The sequence below is a fragment of the Canis aureus genome, chromosome 17 (genome assembly GCF_053574225.1).
Source record: "Canis aureus isolate CA01 chromosome 17, VMU_Caureus_v.1.0, whole genome shotgun sequence".
Classification (NCBI taxonomy): domain Eukaryota; kingdom Metazoa; phylum Chordata; class Mammalia; order Carnivora; family Canidae; genus Canis; species Canis aureus.
In genome coordinates this window covers 52504056-52530495 of record NC_135627.1, presented here as the reverse complement: position 1 = coordinate 52530495, position 26440 = coordinate 52504056, and the positions used below count along the sequence as shown (strand labels likewise).

The 26440-nt window shown below is 37.0% G+C and overlaps 1 protein-coding gene and 1 long non-coding RNA gene across 3 annotated transcripts in view; one reads left to right on the top strand and one right to left on the bottom strand.

The window, feature by feature from the left end:
• Positions 1-26440, top strand: part of VWA8 (von Willebrand factor A domain containing 8) — a 353299-nt gene that overhangs the window by 121539 nt on the left and 205320 nt on the right. For both annotated transcript variants that reach the window (XM_077855526.1, XM_077855527.1), the window contains 5 exons: positions 6302-6470; positions 8049-8126; positions 15214-15329; positions 22364-22470; positions 26114-26220. In XM_077855526.1, the coding sequence (XP_077711652.1) occupies positions 6302-6470; positions 8049-8126; positions 15214-15329; positions 22364-22470; positions 26114-26220 (577 nt within the window). The remainder of the gene's footprint in view (positions 1-6301; positions 6471-8048; positions 8127-15213; positions 15330-22363; positions 22471-26113; positions 26221-26440) is intronic.
• LOC144287998 (uncharacterized) overlaps positions 1-26440 on the bottom strand; it is a 236382-nt gene that overhangs the window by 110265 nt on the left and 99677 nt on the right. The window lies entirely within an intron of this gene.

The window sequence follows — 26440 nt, the reverse complement described above, 5'->3', positions numbered from 1 at the left end:
TCATTTCTCTCCCTAAGCACAGAATTGAAGTTCAGTGAAATGATTATTGTTCCTGATAGTCTTTAAAGAAACTCAGCTATTAATGCTTTGTTTCCTTGGGGAATTTTGAGATAGAGGGAAAAGTCAAAGTTAGAATGAAAGGAAAGAAGATTTAAGAGCTTCTTGGCCTCTAGACCCAGTTTAGTAAATTTCAATATGTTTGTTTTCAGATAGGACCGGTTCTCATATTTATGTCTAGCAGGACTTCTTTAGTGACAAGTAACAAAAAAAAAACAAAAAAACAAAAAAAAAAAAAAATCAAACTGTTGCAAAAAGGAATTTATGGGCATTTCATGTAGTCAAAGGAGAGGCAAGGATGCAGTTGGGCCTCAGGAATTAACTGGGATTTAGGACTTTACTGTTGCAGGGTATTGTTGCTCTGTACTTCATCTCTTTGTCTTGAATGTCACAATTCCTGACCCATAGTTGATCACTTAGTAAATGTTTTTGAACGAGTGAATAACTCTTAACCTAGTACAGATTCTAGGAAACTCAAGGTAAAAGTAATTCTGGTAATCTAGTTTTAGAAGACCTTCTGAGCTAGCAGTGTTAACTTTTTTTGAATCTACTAACAGGAATACTTTGCCTTTTATGACAAGTCTGATAACCACAGGATCTCAAATTTAATAGCTACTATTAGTGGACTACAGTGCCTTTCAACTTCATACTGTGAAGCCTAGTTTCTAAACAATTATATTTGACTCCTTTACTGACCTTCATTGTATTCTAATTCTTGACCAAGTTCATTTATCTTCATCAGAATGCTCTACAGGCATTCTTTGCAGGTAATTACACAGCTAATGTGCCCTTAGATCTGGCATCAGAAGTGTTAGCAACTTTCCTTCTCTTGTTGCATGACACCAAGAATACAGTGGACATGGTGATTTGAAGTAGCATGATGGCCACACACACCAGACACCATGCCTGCATTTCTCACAGGAAATAAGGACCAAAATAGAACTGTTTCCTTTGATGAGAAAAACTTCTTTGGGGAAAGGGGGAGTACAAATACTATAGGCTGCTAAATGTGTTCCTTCCTGCTGTTGGTCAGAGCATAGATGAAGGGGCTGAGTTTCTGTGCATTACTAATAGTTTATTTTACCAAGAAAGGGCTATGGTTGCCTCAGGAGAGCGATAAAGATTAGTGGCCTAGTCTCAGTTATATAATTATATATGCTCTGATATTTTTCCTTTTTATTGAATATTTTATTTGTACTGATTGTGATCGAACCTTGAAAACAGTTTATAATCTTCCAGTTTTTCTTGATCAGTGGTGAACCATAACTGGACATTGGGTGTAATCCTTGCTTGATTAGCTTCTCCAGACCCTTTTGTTCTTACTCCCATGCTTGAAGATAGGTAGGATCTGAGCATTTTCTTCTGCCTCCCCAGAAACCTCAGCATCTCTTTGTTGGCAAATTAAGCCATGTCAATTTTTAACAAAACTCAAGATAGATCAAGGATTTTATGCCCAGTTTGATTCTTAAAGAGTCTTAAGCAAATTCTGATTTTGAAAAATAACCATTTTTTATAGTCAGGGAAAAGTTCTAAACTCTGTGTCTGTGAAGAGTCTAATTATTATTGTGTTTGGGTTTTGTCTTTTTTGTTTAAGATTTATTTTTTATTTTAGAGAGAGAGAGAGCATGAGCTGGGGGGAATGGCAGAGGAATAGGGAGAGAGCGAATATCACGCGGACTCTCTGCTTGAGCACAAAGCCTGACTCAAGGCTCTATCCCATGACCCTGAGATCATGACCTGAGCAGAAACCAAGAGTCGGACACTTAACCAACTGAGCCACCCAGGAGCCCTGTATTTTTGATATAGAGGATGTACCTTCTCTAACATATTCATTCAAGACCAGACCTAGACTAGCTGCTCTTCTTTTGAGTGGAAAGCCATTATTCCCAGTTCTTATCAATTACCTTTCTTTTGTCCTTCCCATCAAAGGTCTTTAAAAAGTTTCTTATAATGATGGCTCTTAACAACAACAATACATTTATTTAGTTTTTAGCATCTGCTCTCTCCCAAGTATCACTCTAGACCTTTTATGGTATAAAGATGAGTAAGAAATGCATCTGTGCAGTTTGCTACGTGGCACAGGAAAAACAGGTGAAATGTGGGCTGTGTGCGGAAAGGCATACCCTGTAGGTTCAGAATGGGAACACTGTAGTATAAAGACCATTTATAAAGTCTTTTTCTGGCTTATGATTAATGTCTTTTAAAATTTTTCTGTGTCATTTCCTTAATATACACATTTGCCAAAAATTACCATCTAAGTTCCTTCAAAAGATTGGACTTTACTGAAGTCTTTCTTCTTTAATTAGTAGCATTTTTGAGGTATAATAAGATATCGTAAACTAAATATTTAAAGTGTACAGTTTCACAATTTTTGATATTCGTATATACTTCTGAAACTATCTCCACAGTCGAGTTAATGAGTATGTCTATGACCACCCCTCCAGTGTCCTCAGACCCCTTTGTAATCCCTCTCTTGACCCTTGTCACCCTCCTCTTCCACTTCTAGGAATCTACTTCCAGTCACTTGATATATCTTGTATTTTCTAGAACTTAATATAAATGTGATCACACAGTATATACTCTTTTTGATCTGGCTCCTTTCATGTTGTTATGTGTATCAAGAATTCATTCCTTTTTACTGCTGAGATGCAGTGGAGAGCACTTTACTTTCTAAAACATGTTTATGTCCCCAAACAAACATATTGACCTCAATACTTTTATTTTTGAAGTCTTTTTTTTTTTTTTTAAGATTTTATTTATTTATTTATTAGAGAGAGAGAGAGAGAGAGAGAGTGAGCATGAGCCAGGGGGAGAGGCAGAGGGAGCAGCAGCAGACTCCTCTCAGAGCAGGGAACCCAACATGAGACTGATCCAGGAACCCTGTGATCATGACCGGAGCCAAAGGCAGACACTTAACTGACTGAGCCGCCCAGGCACCTCTGAAATCTTTTTTTAAAAAGGGCATTTGGGGGCAGCCTGGGTAACTCAGCGGTTTAGCGCCACCTTCGGCCCAGGGCCTGATCCTGGAGACCCCGGATGGAGTCCCACATCAGGCTCCCTGCATGGAGCGGGCTTCTCCCTCTGCCTGTGTCTCTGCCTCTCTCTTTCTCTCTCTGTGTCTCTCATGAATAAAATCTTTAAAAAATAAAAAATAAAAATAAAAAGGGCATTTTGCCTTTTTAATCTAACTTTTATGAAATATTTACTTATCTGAAGTTAAGCCATACCTTAGTTTCATTTGTTATTATTGTTGTTAAATTTAGTAAAATTAAAGTTAACCTTGGTTTTGACTTTCAATTGTGCTTGTTTCCTAATTCTCCACTATTTACCACTTATCCAGCCTTTGTATTACACGGCGGTTATGTTAAATCACCTGGAAGTAGATGGCAGATCCTCAGGAGTTCTCTGTTGTCCAACTTTCAGACATGGAAATCCTATCATTATCAGGAAATGATTTTCCATATGACCTATTTATGTGTAAGGAAGCCTTTGGGGGAGACTTAGCAGCACAACAGGTCCTTATCCTGTTATTCAGTAGTTTGCTGGCTGAGTTTGCTGGCTTCATAGTCAGTGTACATTTCTCTGCCTGACACATCCAGCTGCTGTCTCAGAAAGTGCCCTCTTTAAATTGGTGCAGCTTACTCACGTACCCTTGCTAGAGTCAGTACCAAAAAGCAAGCCACAGGCAGTGTATATCCTAAGCAGCGATCATCACCTACTTAAACTCAAACCACCTAGTTTGCTCTCATGTTGCTTGTTCTCCTATTAATTACTCTTCTAGTCCTAAATTTACAGCTCAGCTGTGATACCTGCTTCCTGATCTTTTGGTTTAAGGATATAAATTGGACTTCCTCTTTTGGCTTACGTGTTGGATTTTGGCTTTGTTTATTCCCTGATTTAGTATCCCTCATGATCTTGAGTAAGAAACTACATCTGCAAATTTAATTTTGTGTAGTCAAGTCACAACAAAGCAGCTCTGTCTCCCACCTTCTTTTGTCCCAACTAGGAAAGAGGAGGATCAAGGATGAATCCAACATCTGTTGTTAGGCCATGGAACTTAGTTTTCTGGAATATGGCAAACCACTTGGCAGAAGTGGAAAATGGGATAACCTTCCCGTTTTAGCTTTTAGATCACAGAATTTTCTGCGTCTAGATTCCCTTGTGTGACTGTCTAATTGCTGGCAGTCCTCAGTGATCATGCTATCCCCAGGACTTTCAGACACTGCTCAAGTTGTTATTCTTTCCTGTTTTCCCAGAACAACTCCTTTGGACAGATCATTCCCATGCCCTGCTTGAATATCTGTAAATAAGGATTTCTTTTTTTCCTACCTAGAGAAATGAAATGATATCTGGTAGCTTTTATGAAAACTTGTAGACTTTTCATGTGACCATTTCTAAAAACTGCTTTACCCTGGTTTACAAATTATGATGTGGCCTCTAAAACTACAGATCATGTAGTTAGGGACTCGGTGGACCTACCTGTTGTATTGGGGAGGGGGGGCATTTTCTTACCTCGGCTCTTCAGAGTACTTATCTGGTTCTCGCTACACATGTCCTACCTCCTAATATTCTAGCTGCCTACTCACTTAACTATAGGGCTCTATTGTAATAGTAATGGCAATGAATAGTCCATTTCTGGGGAAATGCCAGTTATGTGCCTGTATTTTTGTTTTTGTGAAGATCTCCACAGGTGTTTTTGCTTTTATCTCTTCTTTCTCATAGCAAGGGTGATATTACCCTTTAAAGTTTTATTTCCACTGGGGTTTAGAGTGCAATTAATATGAACTGGCATTATCACCCACATGATTAGATCATAAGGGGTGTCTAGTCCATTCTCCCAAACATACTCAAGTCATTTCACAAATGGTGGGAAGTCTTATGTTATTCTTCTGTGTATTCTAGAATATTTACATCCTTGGATTCCCTAACAGAGATTTATAAAACAGATCACTTTAAAAATCATACTATTTCCTATAAAATGACAGAAGAGTAAATTATGTAAAAGTTTCATTTTCTCTATCTTTTTGAAGACCTAAATATTCTTATTGTCAATCCAAACTTTAAATTTAATCCAGTCCCTCATGCTGCTTAAATTTTCTATGTTGTGAAAAGTCTTCTCATCCTGAATCATACTCCTTGGTCTTTCTATGATTGACATAGAGTGGATTTCTTGCAAGATAGGAGATTTTGAGGGGATTTGGAATAAAGAAAAGGAGCCTGTGTAATGAATATGAACTGGATGGAATTTTGTTTCAAGGGACTATAGGGAAAATCTGCTGGAGGCATAACAACATATCCAAAACAATGGTTTGTGCAGGGATGGAGATCATCAGTGGAAACAGTACATATGTTTTAGCAGTAGGTGAATCTTTATTCTTTATTCTTTTTTTTTCTTTCTTTTTTTTTAATTTTTTTTTATTTTTTAAAGACTTTTTTTTTTATTTATGATAGTCACAGAGAGAGAGAGAGAGGCAGAGACACAGGCAGAGGGAGAAGCAGGCTCCATGCACCGGGAGCCTGATGTGGGATTCGATCCCGGGTTTCCAGGATCGCGCCCTGGGCCAAAGGCAGGCGCCAAACTGCTGTGCCACCCAGGGATCCCTATTCTTTTTTTTTTCTAAGATTTATTTATTTATTGGCAGCAGGGGCAGGGAGAGAAGAGAGACAGAGTGCAGCTAGTGGAAGAGTTGCAGAGGGAGAAGAAGAGACTCTTAAGCAGATTCCACAGTCGGTGCAGAGCCCAATGTGGGACTCAGTCTCATGACCCTGAGATTATGACCTGAGCTGAAATCAAAAGTGGGACTTTTAACTGACTGAGCCAACCAGGTGCCCCTCTTTTTTTGTTTTAATGATAGGTTCTTCGGATGTCCTGATTTATTATTCCTTCCTTCCTTCCTTCCTTCCTTCCTTCCTTCCTTCCTTCCTTCCTTCCTTCCTTCCTTCCTTTCTTTCTTTTTCTTTCCTTCTTTCCTTCTTTCTTTCATCTTTCATTTGGTCCTGATTTTTTTCAAAGCTTGTTCTTTGGATAATAGCTTTGACCATATTAACAGCAGGAGGCCTTGACGAGGTGAGCACTGGGTGTTATTCTGTATGTTGGCAAATTGAACACCAATAAAAAATAAATTTATCATTAAAAAAAAAAAAACCAGCAAGAGGCTTATCATTGCCCTAGGCTTTAGCTACCATGACCTGATTTCTGGTGTGAAAGTTTATGTTTGTTTGTTTTATTTTTTTCCCCTTTTAGATCCATTTTTCCTGTCCACCCCTCCTTCAGAATCATTGCCTTGGCAGAGCCTCCTGTTATTGGAAGCACAACACAGCAGTGGTTGGGACCAGAATTCTTAACCATGTTCTTGTTCCATTATATGAAACCACTTGTCAAAAGTGAAGAAATTCAAGTGATTAAGGAAATGGTAAGAGTAAGGCTAGCTCTAGCCTGCTGCCTTCAACTTTTCTTATTTTAAGGTACTCTGACACCTGTCAGAGCAGAGTTGGACATTTCTGGCTGCTTCTTCCCATTTACTCCCAAATTTCCTGATATATGGTTCTCATACTTCAGCATTTTTCAAAATCATCCGGAGGGCCTAATAAAATGTGGATTGCTGAGGCATTAGGTCTGGGATGGTACACGAGAATATACATTTCTGAAATTCTTAGGTGATACCCATGCTGCTGATCTGGGGACCACACTTTGAGAACCGTGGATATAAGCTATCTCTCCATTTTCCTCATGAGGAGGCAGTTTTAGGATTCCTTTTCCATGTAAAAATCAGCCAAGGATGACTATTTTGAGTTCCTCCTATAAAGGGAGGCCAAATATATTTTAGTTCCTTAGCCTTTAGAAAATACAAAGTAGTTCTGTTCTCCTCAGTACTGTAATGTATCATACACTTACCTGATTAGTTATCTGGTGGCTTGTAGTATATGTAATGTGTTATTAAGTGCTTCACCTTTTAGAGTTTTAGAACTGCATTGTTCAATGTAGCACTAGCCACATTCAATAAATTTCAAAAGTTCAGTTTCTCAGTCATATTTCAAGTGGTCAATAAACACACAGGGGCTTTCAGCTACTGTATTAGATAGCATAGGTAAAGAACATTTCCATCATCACAGAAAGTTCTAGTAGGCAGTGTTGTTCTCAATCACAAATAATTAACTTTTTACATAAATGCACTCATCCCCTTTTAAACACCAGAATGAGCTGATTAATTTTAGATCTTGTGCGCGCAGTGGTGGATAAGGGCATAGGCTTTCAATTGAAACAACTTATTCTGAAGTGCCAAATCCACTCCTTAACAGCTTCTAGATCTTGGGTAGATTACCTAACCATAGTGTCTGAAATGATTACAGTATACCAGTCATTGTTCTAACAACTCTCTGATCTTTGTAAATTAAAATGAAAGATATGTCATTGTTACCATTAAATTTCTCATAATTTAATTCAGTTAACTATTTAATTAGATTAAAATTGTTAGAATTCAAGCAACCAGTGTGTGTTATTTGGGCAACTGTTCTTTAGAGTTCATTGATAAACCGATTATGCCCCCTATGTATGTGATTTTAAAGTCCTTTAAAAAATGAATAGCCTGGGCATCCATCCTTTGTACCAGATGCCTTACATCACTAGATAGACAAATTACTAATAAGTGAAGGAGTTTGGTTTTAATAAGAAAAATGCCTAAATTAGTGTTCAAAAAATTATGCCGGAGCTAACAAATAATTATGAGAAGTTTTTTCTGGGTACACTTTGTGCCAGTTTTTAATTGAGTTAGAGGCTCCTTTCTCTTTTATCCTGGTGATGGGATTGTAAATGAAGAGTGGCTTGGTTTTAACCTCCTGATTGTTAAAGAGAAAGCAGATGCTTAAGTGTTATCATTAGGGACTTTCTAAAAATATAATTCTAATATTGTTTGCTAAGTAGCCAGAATTTCTGGTTAATTGGTCAGCTATTCCCACTTATTCTGTCTTTTCTCAATTCTCTCATAAAATAGGTCCCAAATATACCTCAGGAAGCTTTGGACAGATTGTTATCATTTACACACAAACTCAGAGAGACACAGGATCCCACGGTAAGTCTGGGCTTTTTCCCATAGGATTTTTTTGTTGTTGACATGCTGTTGCTTTATGTTCTCAGAGTTTAATGCTTTAAAATCTATTTTTCAAGCTGGTATTTTTATCTCTTATACTGTGCTTTGCCCTGTGCATATATTTTACTCTTTCAGTGATTTGAACATTTATTTACTCTAGCTACTCATGGCTGGTCTCATAGAAAAACAACTAGCTGTAGAGCTTGGTGATCCTAGGGTTTCGGTTTTGGCCCCCGGGCTCCTGTCCTGAGCAGTCTCATCCAGTCTTAACACTTCAAGTGTGACCTCTTCTGTTAATGACCAAATCTTTCTCTTCATCTTCTAATTTCGCTTTTCTCATTGATTCTAATTGTATTTCCATCCTGGGATGGTGTAGGGGCAGGAAACTTTTCCCTTCCTTCTTTCTAGGTTCTTTGGCTGACCTAATTAAATTAAATTAAATTAAATTCACATGAGACAGACTAAAGAAAAACTAATATCAGAAAATCCAATTTAATTCCATATGTACAGGAGCCCCGTAAAAATACTTGACTTAAAGCAGTGACCAAAGCAGACAGCTTTTATACCTTTTAGACAAACAATAAATTTATAAAGAATTAATAAGACAAAGAAGTTCGGGCCTGGGGTAGTAAGGGTAGTAAATTAGTGACGAAGTAACAACGTTTGTTTATATTGCCATCTTGGCCCTTTGTTCCCTATTTCTAGAGATAAGGATGCCTTCTACCCTCCTGGGACAGAGAGGGTGCCTTTCATAGGGTGGATTTATTTCCTGCTTTCCTGGGACAGAGGAGGGTCAGAATGTCCTTGCACTAGCTGTTTCTTAAGTAACTTTAATTCAAACTAATAAATATGTCAAAATGGCATATTTTGGGGTGGCATATTCTGTCCCCCTCTTAAAATTTTTTGCATGACTTTTTTTTTAGCATTCACAGTTGAAAACATTTTTGCGCTATTAACAAAAACTAACCCCTGCTGTCAAACATCTAATACACTCAGTATAATTCATGCTTTATCAGGGGTGAAGTGAAAAGGTTAGTTTTCAGTCTGGGGTCTTGAAGCAATAATTAATATTTTAAATAGGCCAAGGCAAATTATATATTTGCCCACAAAGGGATAAAATGTTATTTGCTTTGGGCTAGAATTTTAGTACTGACGCCTGGTCATATCATGCCAATCGGAAGCGTGATTGGTGATTACATATGCATTAGAATAGCAAAAAATAAATAAAGAGCTAATTCTTCCTTAACAAATGCAGTTTGGTAAGTGAAATCTTTTAAAACTCAGGACACTTAGGGAATAAAGAAGAGGGGCTTCATGTTTAAAAAGTTGGAAACCACTGCATATGTTGAAGGATCAAGGGCTATCACCAACTCTGAATCTGTGTTCTCCTCTGTAAAATGGGAAGTGCCATCCGCTTCATAAGGAAGTCGTAGTGATTAAACATGAGAATGTGTGTGAAGAATCTCTTCCTTAGTAGCTACTTAATAGATGGTTTCTTTCACTTCCCAACTGGATCCTCTGGGATTGGTAGAAATCCAACATATCTTATACCACTAACCTGTCTTTCCCCTTTAAATCTATTCCTATTTCTTATTTAGTTTTCTGACTGTGTTAATAATCTGTCTCCTTGCTTTCCCATGATCTCCACTTAGCCTGAAAGCACATCTCATCAATTTGGCATCATGATGTCTCATCCATTCTCTTACCTATCACCAGTAACTGTCCTAGTATTTGGTTTCATAATCCTTCTCCTGGAATATTGCTCTTTCCTTTTGACTACCCTCACCACCAACAGTTCATTCCTTGTGTGGCCCTGGATTGCTTTCCTGTGCCTGTTGTAACAAATTACCCTAAACTGCTGGCTTATAGCAACAGAAATTTATTTTCTCACTCTTCGGGATGCCAAAAGTTTGGAATGTGTATTACTGAGTTGAAGCTGAGGTATCAGCAGCGCTCCCGCAGGGGCTCAAGGGGAGAATCTGTCCCTTGCCTTTTCCAGGTTCCAGTGGCTACCAGCATTCCTTGACTTGGGACATCACTATCTTAATTTCTGCTTCCCTCTTCACATCACCTTCTCTTCGTTGAGTCTCTTCAGACTTCTTTCTGCCTCCTTTTTGCAAGGATATATGCAGTTGCATTTAGGAGCACCCAAATAATCCAGGATAATATCTTCATCTCAAAATTTTTTATTTAGTGTGGTCTGCAAAGTCAACTTTGCCATATAAACTAAAACTCATAGGTTCTAGGGATTAGGAATTGGGTATCTTTGGAGGGAGGACCATTTTCCAGCTGTCACAGATCCCCTATTAATAACCCCTGATTGATAACCTCATCTCCAATTTGTCCCTTACTTGTTCTTTTCAGCTACACCATTCTCTTTCTTGTTCCTTGAACCCACTCGTGTCTGCCTTAGGGCCCTTGGCACTCAGTGTTTCCTCTGCCTTGACTGTTCTTACTTTACAGATGCCTCTGCTTCTACTTCCGGTGACTCTGGGATGTGCTTTCTCCCTGTTCTGCCCTTTAGAGGGAAGTAACCTCTCTCCCCAACCTGCTTTCCTGTCGCCTGACATATGATTCTGTTATTGATCAGATGTGGCTGTATTACAGGTTTATTTTCATCTCTTCAATTAGTATTAGTATTTGAACTACTTGAACACACTGTTGTTTATTCTTTTCTTCCCATTTTCTGGCCTGGTGCCAGGCCCATAAGGGACAATTAACAAATGCTTGATGGATGAATGAATGAAGTGATTAGTTAATTAACTACTACTTTATTGACACATTGTCCCTAAAGTTTTCTGTCCCTGAGAATGGTATTATTTTCATAAAAGAAACAATTCTTTAAGAGAAAAAAAGAGAAACTTACTGAAAAAATTTCTGATCAAATCCTTCATATTTTTAAGCTGAATTACAATTACTAATCTTGCTAATATAAAAAAGCCCTTGAGTTGTGCTCTTAAACTCCATCACTGTGGTACCAAAGGGAATGTGCTCATGTCCTCACACTCTTTTTTGCAAGATAAAACTACAGTCAGAAACTTAATGTTATAGGGGCATCTGGGTGGCTCAGTGGTTGAGCGTCTGCCTTCTGCTCAGGTCGAGATCTCGGGGTCCTGGGATGGAGTCCTGCATCGAACTCCCCACAGGGAGCCTGCTTCTGCTGATGTCTCTGCCTCTCTCTCTGTGTTTCATGAATAGATAAATAAAATCCTAAAAAGAAAAAGAAATGTTAATGTTATAAACATTAAACACATTAAGAATTTTTAAATTAAAGTGCATTCTCAATTTTTATTTGATAGTGTGAGAGCAGAAATAACCAAACCCTTAAATGGCTCAACATTAAGCTTTATTCTGATTTTTTTTTTTTTAACACTGGATGTTATTGTAAAGCATCTCGGTGTTATCAAATGAGAAAAATGGTATTTTTCAAAATCAATAGAGAGCCTCCCTCACTGAACACTGGAATGAAATGTGAAGCCTGAATTCATTGTCATTCTTGGATGAGATTAGAATATGGTACATGAGGAAGTTACCATAGGGATTATTGGGACCCTCATCATGAGAATCCTCAGGTTGGAGTTTTTTATCAAACATTTGCTATGATTAAAATGGGAATTTTTTGTGGACCCACATGGGAATTGCTAGGTCATATTTAGCTTTTGATACTTTAAATCATACTGGCTGAAATAAGCTTATTCTCAATTCTTCCTTCTTTCTTATATCCATCTGGTGCCAAGTTCCCTGAAATATTTGTTGATTCCTTCTCTCCAGTCTTTTTTTTTTTTTTTTTTTTTGCCAGTAACCTTTCTGTACCTTATCATTTTATTGACAGATCACTGCAGTAACTTTCTGTTTCCTGTCTAAGGTCTCTCTGTCCTTCAGCTACTTTGTGTGTGACCGCCAGATTAATCTTTCTAAAATCACATTACCGCTTTGCATGTAACAAAGTCCTGTTGCCTTTAGAGTAAGACCAAACTCCTCCAAGTATCAGGTCTTTGTCACCCAGCAAGACGTTCTAGTAGAAGTGGGCCGGTTTCCTCACATTCTGCATTTATTTCTGTTCCTTTTGCTCTCATGCCTTTGTTCATAGCATTTCTCTTGCCCGCTTGAACATTTTAATTTTAAGCCCCTGTAGCAGTTGTCAAGTGCTTCGCTTATGTTGGCATTAAATTATATGCTAGTTTGAATTGCAATTTATACTTTCTTATATTTAAATATTGTCTCCTTGTCTAGAATGCAAATTTGTCGAAAACAAGGATGAACCAAATGTTTGCTTGTAAATGAATTCTTTGAGACATAGAATGTGTTCTTTAATAGAAAAGAGGATACATCATAAATGATGATCATGCTCCCAACCTAGTCCCCAAAGGACCATTTAACCCATCTTGTAGCTGAAATATAATAGTAGCTCCAGCACACCAGCATCTCCTGGAGCTGCAAAATACACACGGGAGGAGGTCAGTGCCCTTTGTTCTTTCCTGGATGTGCAGAGACTACCTTCAGTGAAATGCCGGAGTAAGCAAGTAGAGGTGACTTGGGCATCTTGGCATCCTTCCACCATCTATCCTGAACCCTCTGCTAACTTCATGGAGTCCTCTTCTGTGTTCTGTTAGGGGCTCAGGGCCACTGTACTGCCCTCATCGCCTCCTGTGACATTTCACCCTGGCCTCTTCTGACCTCCTAAAGAGCAAGTTGCTTCAGAAGTTCTCTTTTCTGGTTTTCAGTGAAAACTGCTATCTCCTAATGTTGCTGATCTAAATTAGGAATTAATCCAGTAATAATCTGATACATTAAATTCATATTAGGGGCACCTAGTATGGCTCAGTGGTTGGACATCTGCCTTCAGCTCAGGTTGTGATTCTAGGGTCCTGGGATCAAGTCCCACATCAAGCTCCCTGCAGGAAGCCTACTTCTCCCTCTGCCTATGTCTCTGCCTCTCTCTCTCTGTCGCTCATGAATAAATAAATAAAATCTTTAAAAAAATTTTTCATCTAAAGTACAAGTCACATCCCCTTCCTGTGTTAGATTTTTTTTTTTCCATTTTGAAGAGGCTGACTTTCAACAAAAATTGCTGACATTTGTTGAACACCTATGTGTCTGACCTAAGGGCTTTAGAACAATTCTTTCTTTCTTTCTTTCTTTCTTTCTTTCTTTCTTTCTTTCTTTCTTTCTTTCTTTCTTTCTTTCTCTCTCTCTCTCTCTCTCTCTCTCTCTCTTTCTTTCTTTCTTTCTTTCTTTCTTTCTTCTTTTTTTGTTTCAAGTTTTTATTTTAATTCCAGTTAGTTAACATACAGTGTAATATTAATTTCTGGTGTAGAATTTAGTGATTCAACACTTCAGTACAATGCCCGGTGTTCATCACAAGTGCCCTACTTAATCTACATCAGCCATTTATCTATCCCACCCACCCACCTCTTCTCCAGCAACTCTGTTTGTTCTCTATAGTTTAGAGTCTGTTTTCTGGCGTGCCTCTCTTTTTTTTTCCCCATATGTTCATGTTTTGTTTCTTAAATTCCACATATGAGTGAAATCATATGGTATTTATCTTTCTCTGACTTACTTAGCATAATACTCCTGGCTCCATTCATGTCACAGCTAATGGCAAGATTTTTTATGGCTGAGTAATATTCCATTGTGTGTGTTTATGTGTATACCACCTCTTTATCCATTCATCAGTCAATGGACATTTGGGCTCTTTCTATAATTTGGCTATTGTTGAGAATGATGCTATAAACAGGGTGCATGTATCCCTTTGAATCAGCATTTTTGAATCCTTTGGTTAAATACCTAGTAGTGCAATTGCTGAGTTGTAAGGTAGTTCTATTTTTAACTTTTTGAGGAACCCCGTACTGTTTTCCAGAATGGTTGCACCAGTGTGCATTCCCACCAATAGTGTAAGAGGGTCCCCCTCTCTCCAAATCCCCACCAGCAATCGTTGTTTTCTGTGTTGTCAATTTTAGCTATCCTCACAGGTGTGAAGTGATATCTCATCATGGTTTTGATTTGTATTTCCCTGATGTTGAGTGAAGTTGAGTTTTTTTTTCATATATCTTTTAGCCTTCTAGATGTCTTCTTTGGAGAAATGTCTATTCATGTCTCCTGCCCATTTTTTATCGGGGTTATTTGTTTTTTAGGTGTTGAATTTGGTAAGTTTTTTATAGACTGTGGATACTAACACTCTTAACAGCCTTAAAAGTGAAGGCATTATTATTGCCAACTAAAAGATGAGAAAACCAAGGCTTGAAAATGTCAAATAATCCACCAGGCTAATAGATGGGAGCCTGATTTGTCTGATTTGAACAGTGATAAACTTTATCATTACATTACACTGCCCACTAGGATGATTTCAATACCATGTCAACAAATACTTACTCATACTCACATATCCTGAGTTCCATACTAGCAGCTCTATTAATGGAATTTCTTTCTTTTTTTTAAAGAATAAGAAAACAAAGTGAAATTATTCTGGCAGTTTAAGGGAAGGATTTCAAACTGCAAGCTGCCACCCAAAGGATAAACTGGTTGACACCCTCTGTGGTCAGAAACCTAAATTGTCCACAATTCCTTTTCTCTGTATCAGAAGCCATAGATCTACTTAAAGCTCTGAGCATTTTCAAGCTATCTTAACAGTTAGGTTTTGTGGAGGCAGGAAAAAAAAGAGCTCTTTTTTTTTCCTGCCTCCACAAAACCTAACAACTGTACATAACTGTACATAAAAGCTATTTGTAAGTCAGGTGTGATCTGTATTATGTAACATCTTTCCTCCATCCAACGTCCTCTCGCCTCCACCCAAAAAACATATATTCTCAGCACTTAGCACAACGAAAACAGTGTTATTGAATTTAACTGATAAACACTTTTTATAGATTCTTTTTTAAAAAACCATCTTTAAGGTTGTTAAGTGTAAATTGGTTTTCATTTATTTTTATTTGTAATTCATTAACAGTACATATGTATTTTAAGTTTGGCCTTGTCCTTCAGGAATAATGAATTCTGCTCTGCTACTCATCTAAAGCGACTCAGCAAGTTGAAACAAGACTCTTAACAGGCTGTCTTTGCCTTTTGACAGGCACAGTCACTGGCAGCATCACTTTCCACCAGACAGCTGTTGCGGATTTCTCGTCGACTATCACAGTACCCGAATGAAAATCTTCACAGTGCAGTTACTAAAGCCTGCCTTTCCAGGTAACCATATTCCTCTTTCTCACTAAATTCAAGTTTCTGTGTCTTTGCTAAAACGGTAACATAAGTTTAATTAATAGTCAATACCCATAAGTCTGGAGAAAGTATTGCCTGAATATGTAGCTATTTCAATCTCATGTTCAGTTGTTAGAACATATCTTATCCTACTTAAGCATAGCAATTTTAAGAGATATTTTATAGATGAGAAAACTATTTAAGTCACTTGCTCAAGTCAGAGAGTAGTAAATAAGTAAAAGTGGGTTTGGGATTTGAATGGTGGTTTATGTGTCTTCTGAACTGGTGCTCTTCAGCATTATACTGAGCACCTCCCAAATTACCATTGGAACTCTCCGTGCTTGATGGTACTCTCCTATTGCTTAAGTTTAACAAAACTAGTATCTTTGTAGTCTACACTAATATTTTTTATACTTGCTTGGAAATTATATAAAATATTGGCTTATAGAATTTTTTTTACAAAATCATACTTGCATGAAACCATATTAAAAGAATAATAAAAAAGAAGGACGTCTGGGTGGCTCAGTCAGTAAGCATCTGCCTTCAGCTCAGGTCATGGTATAAAGGATATATACCAAAAGTTTAAAGCAAACATCTTTATGATAAAATACTTATATTTCCTTTAGAGTTAGGAGTAGAACAAGAATGTCACCTTTCTATACTTTCAGCCAGAGCATTTGCCCAAAGTTATCTGATTGGCTACCTAAAAAATTCAAGAGAAACAGTAAGTCATTAGAAAAATAGAGTGGGGATCCCTGGGTGGCTCAGCGGTTTAGCGCTGCCTTCGGCCCAGGGCGTGATCCTGGAGACCCGGGATCAAGTCCCACATCGGGCTCCCTGCATGGAGCCTGCTTCTCCCTCTGCCTGTGTCTCTGCCTCTCTCTCTCTCTGTCTATCATGAATGAATAAATAAAATCTTAAAAAAAAAAAAAAAAAAGAAAAATAGAGTTAGTGAGATTACTTATAAATCCAAATCAGTGACATTCCTATATTCCACTAACAATCAATTGAGGAAGTCTAATTTTTTTTAAATTTATTTATTTATTTATGATAGAGAGAGAGAGAGAGAGAGAGAGAGAGGCAGAGACACAGGCAGAGGGAGAAGCAGGCTCCATGCACCAGGAGCCTGACGTGGGATTCAATCCCGGGTCTCCAGGATCGCACCCTGGGCCAAAGGCAGGCGCTAAACCGCTGCACCACCCAGGGATCCCGAGGAAGTCTAACTTTTAAAAATAATCCCATTTGAAATGATAGTAGAATGCTTTGAGCACCTAAGAGTAAGTCTAATGACATGTAATGCTTTTATGGAGAAAAGCATAAATCTTTATTGAAAGCTGAAAAGGACCTAAAGGGAAGCTATACCATGTTCATGGAAGGGAAGTATTGTAGAGCTGTTTTGCTCCAAATTTTATATAGATATGATCTAGTCGGATACTACTAAGGATATACAGAATTTGGCAAGCTGATCTCAAAATTGGCATGGAAATAATAGCAGAGGAAATTTTGAGGAACATTAAGAGTTGTACTTTTTCTGTCAGATATCAGAATCCTTTATAAAACTATATTCATTGCTTATAGTATGATATTGGTGCAAGGAAAGACAAATAGATTATTAGAATAGACTACAGAGATCAGAAACAGACCTACACATCTGTGGGAAGTTAGTATATATCAAAAGTAGCATTATAAGTCAGTGTGGGAATGGATGGACTTGTCAATAGATGATTAAAAATGAAAAATATCCATTTATCTCATACAAAAAGTAAAATCCAGATATATGACAGAAACATTATAAGCCACTCTATAAGTTATAAGCCACAAACCAAGAGATCTTTGATAAAATTTGTAATCACAAAAGGACTGGTATTCAGGGACTATAAAGTATACAAACTAAAGAGATGTAAGAATGAACCCTAAATGGGCAAAGGATGAATAGGCATGCACAGAAGTTAATTCAGATGACCAATAAACATTTGAAAAGATGCTCAACTTCATTATTAATCAGGGAAATGAGATTTAAAACAAAAATCAGCTATCATTTTATACTCTTATAACTTTTACCTATAAAAATTAACATTTTCTGTGAATAGAAGAAAATGTAATTACATTACTACTGTTGGAAGGGAAGTGTCATCACTTTGGAGTTATCTCACAGTATCTTTATGCCTAAGTATATTAATACTCTGAGTTGAGGATTCTATTTCTTGATGTCACCTCAGAGAAAGACTTAAATGAATGGATAAGGAGGCATGTATAAGAATGTTCATTGCATCATTGTAATAATGAAAAATTGGAAATAACTTATCTGTCCATCTGTAGGGAATGAATATATAAATTGAAATATTCATGTAATGAGATACTAAACAGTAGTTAAAATGAAGTAGCTCTATGTGTATCAATCATGGCAGTTTAATATCAAGTAGAAAAAAAATACAGTTTGCAAGAGGAGAGTTGGTATATACTGCCATCTCTAAAAATGTTAATACAGCAAAAATGCAATTATTTTTAATTCATACATATATAGCAAAATAAAAATATGAATAAGAGAAATACACACCAGTTTCAGGGTGAGAATTATCTCCAGGGATGGAGAGAGATTAAATGCTTAATAGTTCCTGTAGTTTTCTATATGTTTGAAATACTTCATAGTTTTAAACAATTTAAAAAACTTAAAATTGCTTACTTTTATACTCACAAATATTTCACTATATAACTTAATTTTTCCAGTGTTATCAACTGACCACATTAAGCTCTACTTTATTACCACTCTATGGCACTTTGCAAAAAGTGAAACAGCTCTCTTGATTTATGCATTATCTGTTGACTTTAGCAAGCCTACAAATTAAAAAACCTTTTTTACTAACCTTCTATTCAGAATACCACAATCACAGAAAGGAAAAAAGAAAATTATTGATGCATAAAGGTTTTTTCTTTTTTAATGACCTTATTCCATATTGAAGCAGTGAAAAGAAATTGAATTTCACACACAAAAAATTTTTAATTGATATAATTTATATTCATGAAGTCTATTATTTAGCAAACAAAACAAAAGAAATGCTCTAGTGTAAATTTGTTAAACATTAAATTTATTGAATATTAGCTTGGCTTTTAAAATCTTGTTAATTTAATTTTTAAAATACTTTTCATTTGTTTATGCCTGTTGAGTTCAGATTGGAACATTTCTTCATCTGAGGGAATAGTTCCCTAGGTACTTGATCTTCATATACTATTTTTTTTTTTCTTCTCTCATATACTTTAATATGTACACCAAGTCTTGGAGCTAAATGCCTACTTCATTTTCTGGATAGTTGAAAACCTAAGAAACCAAAGGGAAGAAACTTTAGAAGGTTAGGAAGTTATCAGATCTTTTATATTCCAAAAGTTTTTATTGTAGAAGAGTTAATGTGTAGTTCCTATAAGAGTCCTATTCCACGCAAGTATTTTGCATTCCATTACAGTATTTACTTATAGAAAATCTTGGGGTGATGATTCTTTAGCGTTGAAATTTGAGGCAGAATTATAAAAATTAGAAATGAAGATTAACTGTCTCTGACATTGAGGTAATTTTCTCATTCACCAAAAACCTACTTTGCATACAATATTTTTCAAGAATTTTCTTGTGACATAAAATGAATGACATCTATATAAAATTCCCACTCTTTATATTAAGTAATGTTTTAAAAATCATGAGCCTGATAGGACTAATCATACACAGTATGAAATGATTATAATTATTGTTGATGTGTATTTTTTGTTCTTCTGAAGAATGATTTTGCTTTCGGGAGAGACTATTCAGGGATTTATTTCTAGCTTTAAAAATTGCTGTTCGGGGCACCTGGATGGCTCAGTCAGTTAAGTATATGACTCTTGATCTCAGCTCAGGTCTTGATCTCAGGGCTATGAGTTCAAGCCCCACATTGGGCTCCATACTGGGCATGGAGCCTACTTTTTTAAAAAAAAAAATTGCTGTTGAGTGTTTTAAGACTATAATTTCAGAAACCTAGATCTTTAGTTTTTTTTTGTTACTCAGCTTACTCTATAAGTCTAGCAAATCTCAGTTATTTTAATGGGTCTTTGGAAACTGTTTGGTTCCATTTATCTTCCAGATATCTTGGCTAAAGTAAGTACCTTCAAACATTTGAAATTTGTTAATAACTTTTATATGCCTTTTTTCCTTTTCTAGTACTTCATCTGTCTGAATTGACAAACAAAACCTTCCCAGAAAAGTAAATAACTCACATATAATAAACTAATGTTATAAATAGGATGGGCCATGTTATCTTTTTTTTTTTTTTTTGTAAGATTTTATTTATTTATTCATGAGAGACACAGATTGAGAGGCAGAGACACAGGCAGAGGGAGAAGCAGCCTCCCTGCGGGGAGCTGGATGTGGGACTGGATCCCAGGACTCCAGGACCGCGCCCTCAGTCAAAGGCAGACAGTCAAACCCCTTAGCCACCCACACATCCCGAGCCATATGTCATCTTAAATATTCCAATGCTGTTTATAAACTTAATATTAAAATCACGGGTATCAATTAACTAATTACACACTCTAAATAGAAGTCAGAAGGCTGTCTTGATAACCCCTGAGGCCCACAGTCTTTTTCTCCCACTCTTACTACTAATGGCAACATCCATCTTTCCTGCACTGGTAATTTGGGAGCATCCCCATCCTTACTCTAGCTTCTCATGCTACCATCCTATCTTATTCTTTAATCCAAAGATTATATCTCACTTCTGTGACATTGACACAGTTATTTGAGTTAGCCTCGGGTAACTACTCCTGTTTCTGTGTTTCCCGGAATGTGGTTGAATCTTTATTTTTTTGTTACAACCAAGACTATAGAGACTGGAGACTTTCCAGTTCTCTTATTGCTGGTAGTAAATGAAGATAACAATGATAATGGTTTTTAAAAGGCACTAATGCTCATAATGATAAATACGCTTTAAAACTTTACAACAGGATATGCCTTTGCTTTTGTTCTAGGAAAGTAGGATAGAGTGATATTTCATTCATTCACTCATTTATTTTACAAAAGGCCACAGAAGGAGAGGAAAAAGCAAGTAGAAAATATCAGTGAGCAATGGATAAGGAAGTCATTAACTAGAAAAAATTGAAACCTAGAAAAATTAAGGTTGACCTCATACTACCTGACATACTTTCTCCTCATTTGTGGGGTCAGCCGGTATCTTTTAAAATGTAGATTCTAGAGGTAAATATATTTCAGCTTCCATATTACCTTTGATTATGTGGTAGTGCTGTCTGGGTGTGAGGTTGAGAATAATTCTGAAACATTCAATCTCAGTAGAAAAGAGTATCATATTTTGGCAAGCAGTGTGTCTGTCACTGCCAATGGAAGGGATGCCTATATGCCTATATGCCCTTTTTTGCAGTTCCCTACGGGCTTCGGAGGGCAGTCTAGAAATGTCCCAGTACAGGAGTCAGTGAGGCTGTATAGATGTCAGGGGTTTCTGGGAATACCACACAGTCTCAACTTGAAAGTGGTTATTATTGATCAAGGTGGTCTGACAGGAAGTAATGGAGGTACAGCTGTAGGACCTCATGTCACTAGGTAGGACACTAATATGTGGAGATGGGCAGGTCAGACATGGTGCCAAGACCGAGGCTCTGGAAACAAGATGAAAGCCCAGGTATTGGGTCTGAAAGATGAAGTGAGGCCTTGGTTTTAAAAAAGGTGACAATCTAGGAACTACGATGAAAGGTCAGAGATGAACAACAGTTAAGTCCTACTTGATGCTCAACTGATGAGCTACCGACACAGAGTGATAGAAATCCCCCCAATCATAGCCTGGAACCAAAATGAGGAGGCAAGTGAGGGACAGGGTCATGTATGTGAATTCTGTCACAGGGACAGGAAATCCATCAATTCCTCACACACTCATTCTTTTGCTGCCTTGCTCACACCAGTGTCTCTTTTGCTAGAGCTTATACTCAAGGCTGTAGGAGCCACCACCAAGGATTTAGAGCTATGGAAATCCTAAATTAGAAGTGTCATGTTCGAAGCACCTGGGTGGCTCAGCCAGTTAAGCATCTGCCTTCGGCTCAGGTCATGATCTCAGGGTCCTGGGGTTGAGCTTTATATTGGGCTCCCCACTCAGTGGGGAGTCTGCTTCTTTCTCTCCCTTTAATCCTCCACCCCACCCATGACCCCCCTCACCCAACACTCTTGCTTTCTCTCCAGCTCTCTTTCTCAAATAAATAAATAAAATATTTTCTTTTAAAAAAAGTGTTATGTTCTTAGTTTATTTGGAATATTGTGGCAATAGCAGTTACTTTATAGTAGGATAGCACAGGTAAAAAGTTAAAAATCATTTCTGCAGGCTTGCTTGGGATCATAAATTCCAGATTCAACTTGATTTGGGTAGGTGGAAAACTTCATTTTCATGATGTAAGCCCATGAGGCTCATACAATCTATCTGTCGATGAAGAATGCCTCTGCCACTCACCAGATTGTTGTTTTGACAGCATATATATAGAATAGACAAGCTGGTATATTTTTTAAATGGAAGGAAAGACCATACTGTATAATCCTAAATTGAATAATCTGTGTTAGAAAGTAAACATCATTAATCCACTAATTTGAATTTCTGATTGCCAGGTTAGAGCAGGTTAAAGTGTTGTTTTATCTATTTAAGAAAATTTGGTAATCCATTTAAACAGTTAAACAAGATTTATGAGGTACACTAAATCCATTTTAAAAAGTAAATTAAGTCTTATCCTATAAAATGTTGTATATACCTGAATACTGCTAATTACAAGTAAGTTTTATTAGAGGAGATCAACCAATATTCATCCTCACAGGTACTTAAAGTTTATATTTATTTCAAGACTTTTTATTACTTGGATTTCATGGCTCAAGACTCATCTTCCTTAATTGATTGTATTGAGATAAAGAGAGAGAAGGAGAGAAAGAGTTTGTTTGTGTGTGTGTGCCAAAAAGATACTTAGGAATCACAGTAAGCTTTGACTTTATCATTATGTCCTCCCTGCCCCACCAGGTTCTTACCAAGCCTTGCGAGGTCAGCATTAGAAAAAAACTTGGCAGATGCTGAAATAGAAATAAGTACGGATAATCATCAGGAACCAGAACTGGAGAATTACAAATGTAAGTATTTGACTTGTTTCTTTTTTAAGTGAAATAATAATTATCAAACATTTGTATTATTTATTATTATAATTTCAATAAAAAGTGGCTTTGTTTTCCATCTACTTTGTTTTATGTATTGGGTTGAAGAAAAGAATCTTTTATTTATTTGTTTTTAAATTGAAACCCACTTACAAATTAAATCTTAGAATATTTCCTTTATTTGGGGGCACTTGCATGGCTTAGTTGGTTAAGCGCCTGCCTGCTCAGGTCATGATCTCTGGGTCCTGGGATCTCCCTGCTTAGCAGGGAGTCTACTTCCCCTCTCTCATTACTCCACCCCCTTACTTGTGTGCACATTCTCTCTCTCTCTCTCTCAAATAAATAAAATCTTTTTTTAGAAACAGAATATTTCCTTTATTTCAGTGCATACCAGATATAGGTCCTCCTCCAAAGATTCACAGTTGACACAAACATATTCAAGGCTCTAAGAATCCCTGCCATAAATAAACTTGCATGATTTGGTTTTACCTTTTTTTCCCAAATATATTTCACCATAGAATCTAGAATTCTATTTTCTTTGTCCAACATTTACATTTTGAGGACCACTAGTGTCCTATGGGTTATGTTCAGGAAACTGTTCTAGGTTGATCTAAAATAAAATAATATTCAGAGTACCATTTTCATGCCTTCTTACTCCTTCTGCTTCCACTCATATTGTCTTTTGTGAGACTTTTCTTCTGGGTAACCATAAGTATTTTGAGCTTTTGGAAAGTTTGGCTTTTCCTGTAGAAGTTCCTGATTCTTCAATTAGAGCACAACAAAAGGTTCTCTATTTTTTGAGGTAATTACATATTCTATCAAAAATCCAATGTGGAGCCACTGTCTGACAAGGACTTATTGTGGTCCTCTTTGTAGTAGATATTTTTAATAGTTGGGGCTACACTGAGACAGGAATTTGGTGTTAAAGAAATGAGATGAGGGATCCCTGGATGACTCAGTGGTTTAGCGCCTGCATTCGGCCCAGGGCGTGATCCTGGAGTCCCCGGATCGAGTTCCACATCAGGAACTGCATGGAGCCTGCATGGAGCCTGCTTCTCCCTCTGCCTGTGTCTCTGCCTCTCTCTCTCTCTCTCTGTCTCTCATTAATAAATAAATAAAGTCTTAAAAATATATATAAAGAAATGAGATTACTTTTTTTGAGTAAACTTACAAACTCCACATACTGATGGATCTGGGTGTAGATATGCAGAGCCAGCTCAAAGAGACAATAACTCTGGGACCTATTGACTCATAATGTTACTTGCTTGAATCTTTTAACACATCCACTGAAGGACTGGGTTGTTCTGACTATAACTTGTTCAGTCTTGGTAACAAGCTAGTGTTAGCAGTTTCCATCTAAGCCTTGCATAGGGGATAATGAACCTAAGAGACTTTTGACTCATCTGGTTCCATTTATCTTTAATGTCATCTGTCTTGAGGAGAATTCATTTAATGCACTCTCCTTGTTTGGAGGGCAAGGTTCACCAAATAATATTCTGATGAGGATTTGGCTTTCAGTATAGGTTTCCCTCCAAATAATATGCTGATAGGGCATCCAATGTATCATAGGCCCTTATAAAAGTTGCAGTTTTCATTGCATTGTAATATTTTCTATTCTTGTTTTATATATCAGAATTTATTTTTTTTTTAATTTTTATTTATGATAGACATAGAGAGAGAGGCAGAGACACAGGCAGAGGCATAAGCAGGCTCCATGCTGGGAGCCTGATGGGGGACTCGATCCCAGGACTCCACGATTGCGCCCCGGGCCAAAGGCAGGCGCTAAACCGCTGAGCCACCCAGGGATCCCCTATATATCAGAATTTATATGTAGATCAGAATATATGACTTTAATATTCTTCTGAGAGTCAGGTTTGCATTCAGTTGATATGACAAAATTAGGTTTTGAGTCTTCCAGACTAAGGGCCTTGACAAATGGACTATAATAATAACATTCTATGAGATTTCTTAGTAGATAGCTAGCAGGTTTCTCCCAAGGAAGTACAAGTACCATCAGCCTCTGAATGCATTTCCCTTTCCAAGCTTGAAATTTTAACAATAAACATTACTTGAGTGAATTAAACTGTCCTAAAGCCCTAAATCTACTGAACAGATGTGTTCCATAAACTAAACCATAGATGATATCAGTTGCACTTGAATCTGAAATTATGTGTGTCATCTCAACATACATGTATATAGTAAAGTCCCTGCCACAATCCTGGTCTTTCTCTATACAATTTTATATTGGATCTGTTTCAGAGAACTGCTGGTAGTAAATAAACAGTAGATTCTCAACATGACAGCTTATGGGTTTTCATCCCTGTAGAATGTGTAAATAAAAGGGAAATGGCAAGGATCTATTGGAGGAAGAGGTCTCCTGTGCTTTGGTAAATGTGTTGCACTCCGCACTGGTTAAACAGGGTGACAGTTGATATTTTTAGGTCAAAATCTTTTGCAGTACTCCAGAACACAAATATTACTTTTCTCCACTTGTCTTTCAAAATGCTTTAGCACAAAAGGGCAGTTTTCTTATTTGAAGGACGGGGCGGGGGTGGGATAGATGGATCCGTTGTTTAAGTATCATAGTAATCTGTCCGCTTACTCGGGTATTTCCACAGGATGGAGTATTATTTGGAGTCAAAGGATTAAACATACCCCACTTGGCAGAAAGAACATTAGACTATACTAAGTTCTATTTTTAGCTCTGCCCATGTTAGCTGGGTGGTTTTAACACATTACTTAATTTATGTCCTTAGCTTCCTCATAGTTCTTGTCTCATTGTTAAGAGAATTACATGAAATTATGTGAGAAAACAATGAAACTTCTAGTTTGAGATCTGGCCCAAGAAGGTCCTTAGTAAGTGATAGCTCCTCTAGTGATCATCAGTAATACTCTAACAACTACTACCATTAATGTTATGATTATTAACCTTGGACTGTGTCAGGCCGTGAACATGTATATCTCTTTACTGGAGAGAGCGCAAATGAGATGTGTTCTTTGACTTCAGATTTATTACTGGGTTTGCTGGCTGTAGTGAGCTCATACTCTATTCTGGACCAACTATTTAAAGCAAATAGGAGACATCAAATAGTAATTGTCACAGAATAACTGTGTAATACCTGGGGTGCTTATTTAAAAATACAGATCTCCTGGACTATCCCTGGAAATAGTAATTTCAGGGGTCTGGGGTGAGTTGGTTAATCAATATTTTTTTACTAGAATTTTAGGGGGTTCTCATTTGGAGTTATTCATGGGTCCCCAGAAATGATATTCAGAGTACTTCAGAACTTTTGAATATGTATTTGGTTTGTTTATATGTTATAGTCTCTGACAAAACAAGCTTATGAAGGTGGCTTCACTGAGTTCTGGTGGGGGCGGTTCTTCTCTAATTTTATCTATATGTTGTTTGCTACATGCATTATTTTATGTAAAATTTATTATATTTTGAAACATTTTAAGCATCTTACATAAATCTGTGTTTTATTACTACCTTCAAGCTTACTTCTTTTAAATGAAATTGGAATTCGTTAATGAGTCCCAAAGAAGTTAAAGATGCTGTATCGCATTATGTTTGCATTGAACTTGGTTACAAGTAACTCTTTATCCTGTGTGAAATGTTTAGGTGAAATAGCATCTGGAAATCTGAGGATTGGAGCCATTAGTGCACCGATCTATAATACCCATGAGAAAATGAAAGTGCCTGATGTTCTGTTCTATGACAACCTTCAGGTAAGATCATTGCTTTGCACTTATGGATAAATCACCTCTTACATTGTGATAATTAACTCTGCAGTGAAACTGATGTTTAATTACTTTTGTAATTTGCTAAGTTCAATTCATATGATGCAAAATGAGATGTTGAAACATCTTATATTAAGGCATTATAAACTCTTAAACTCTTTTCAAAGACACTTGAAAATTGGAAGAGTTGCTACTATGATTAGAGTAA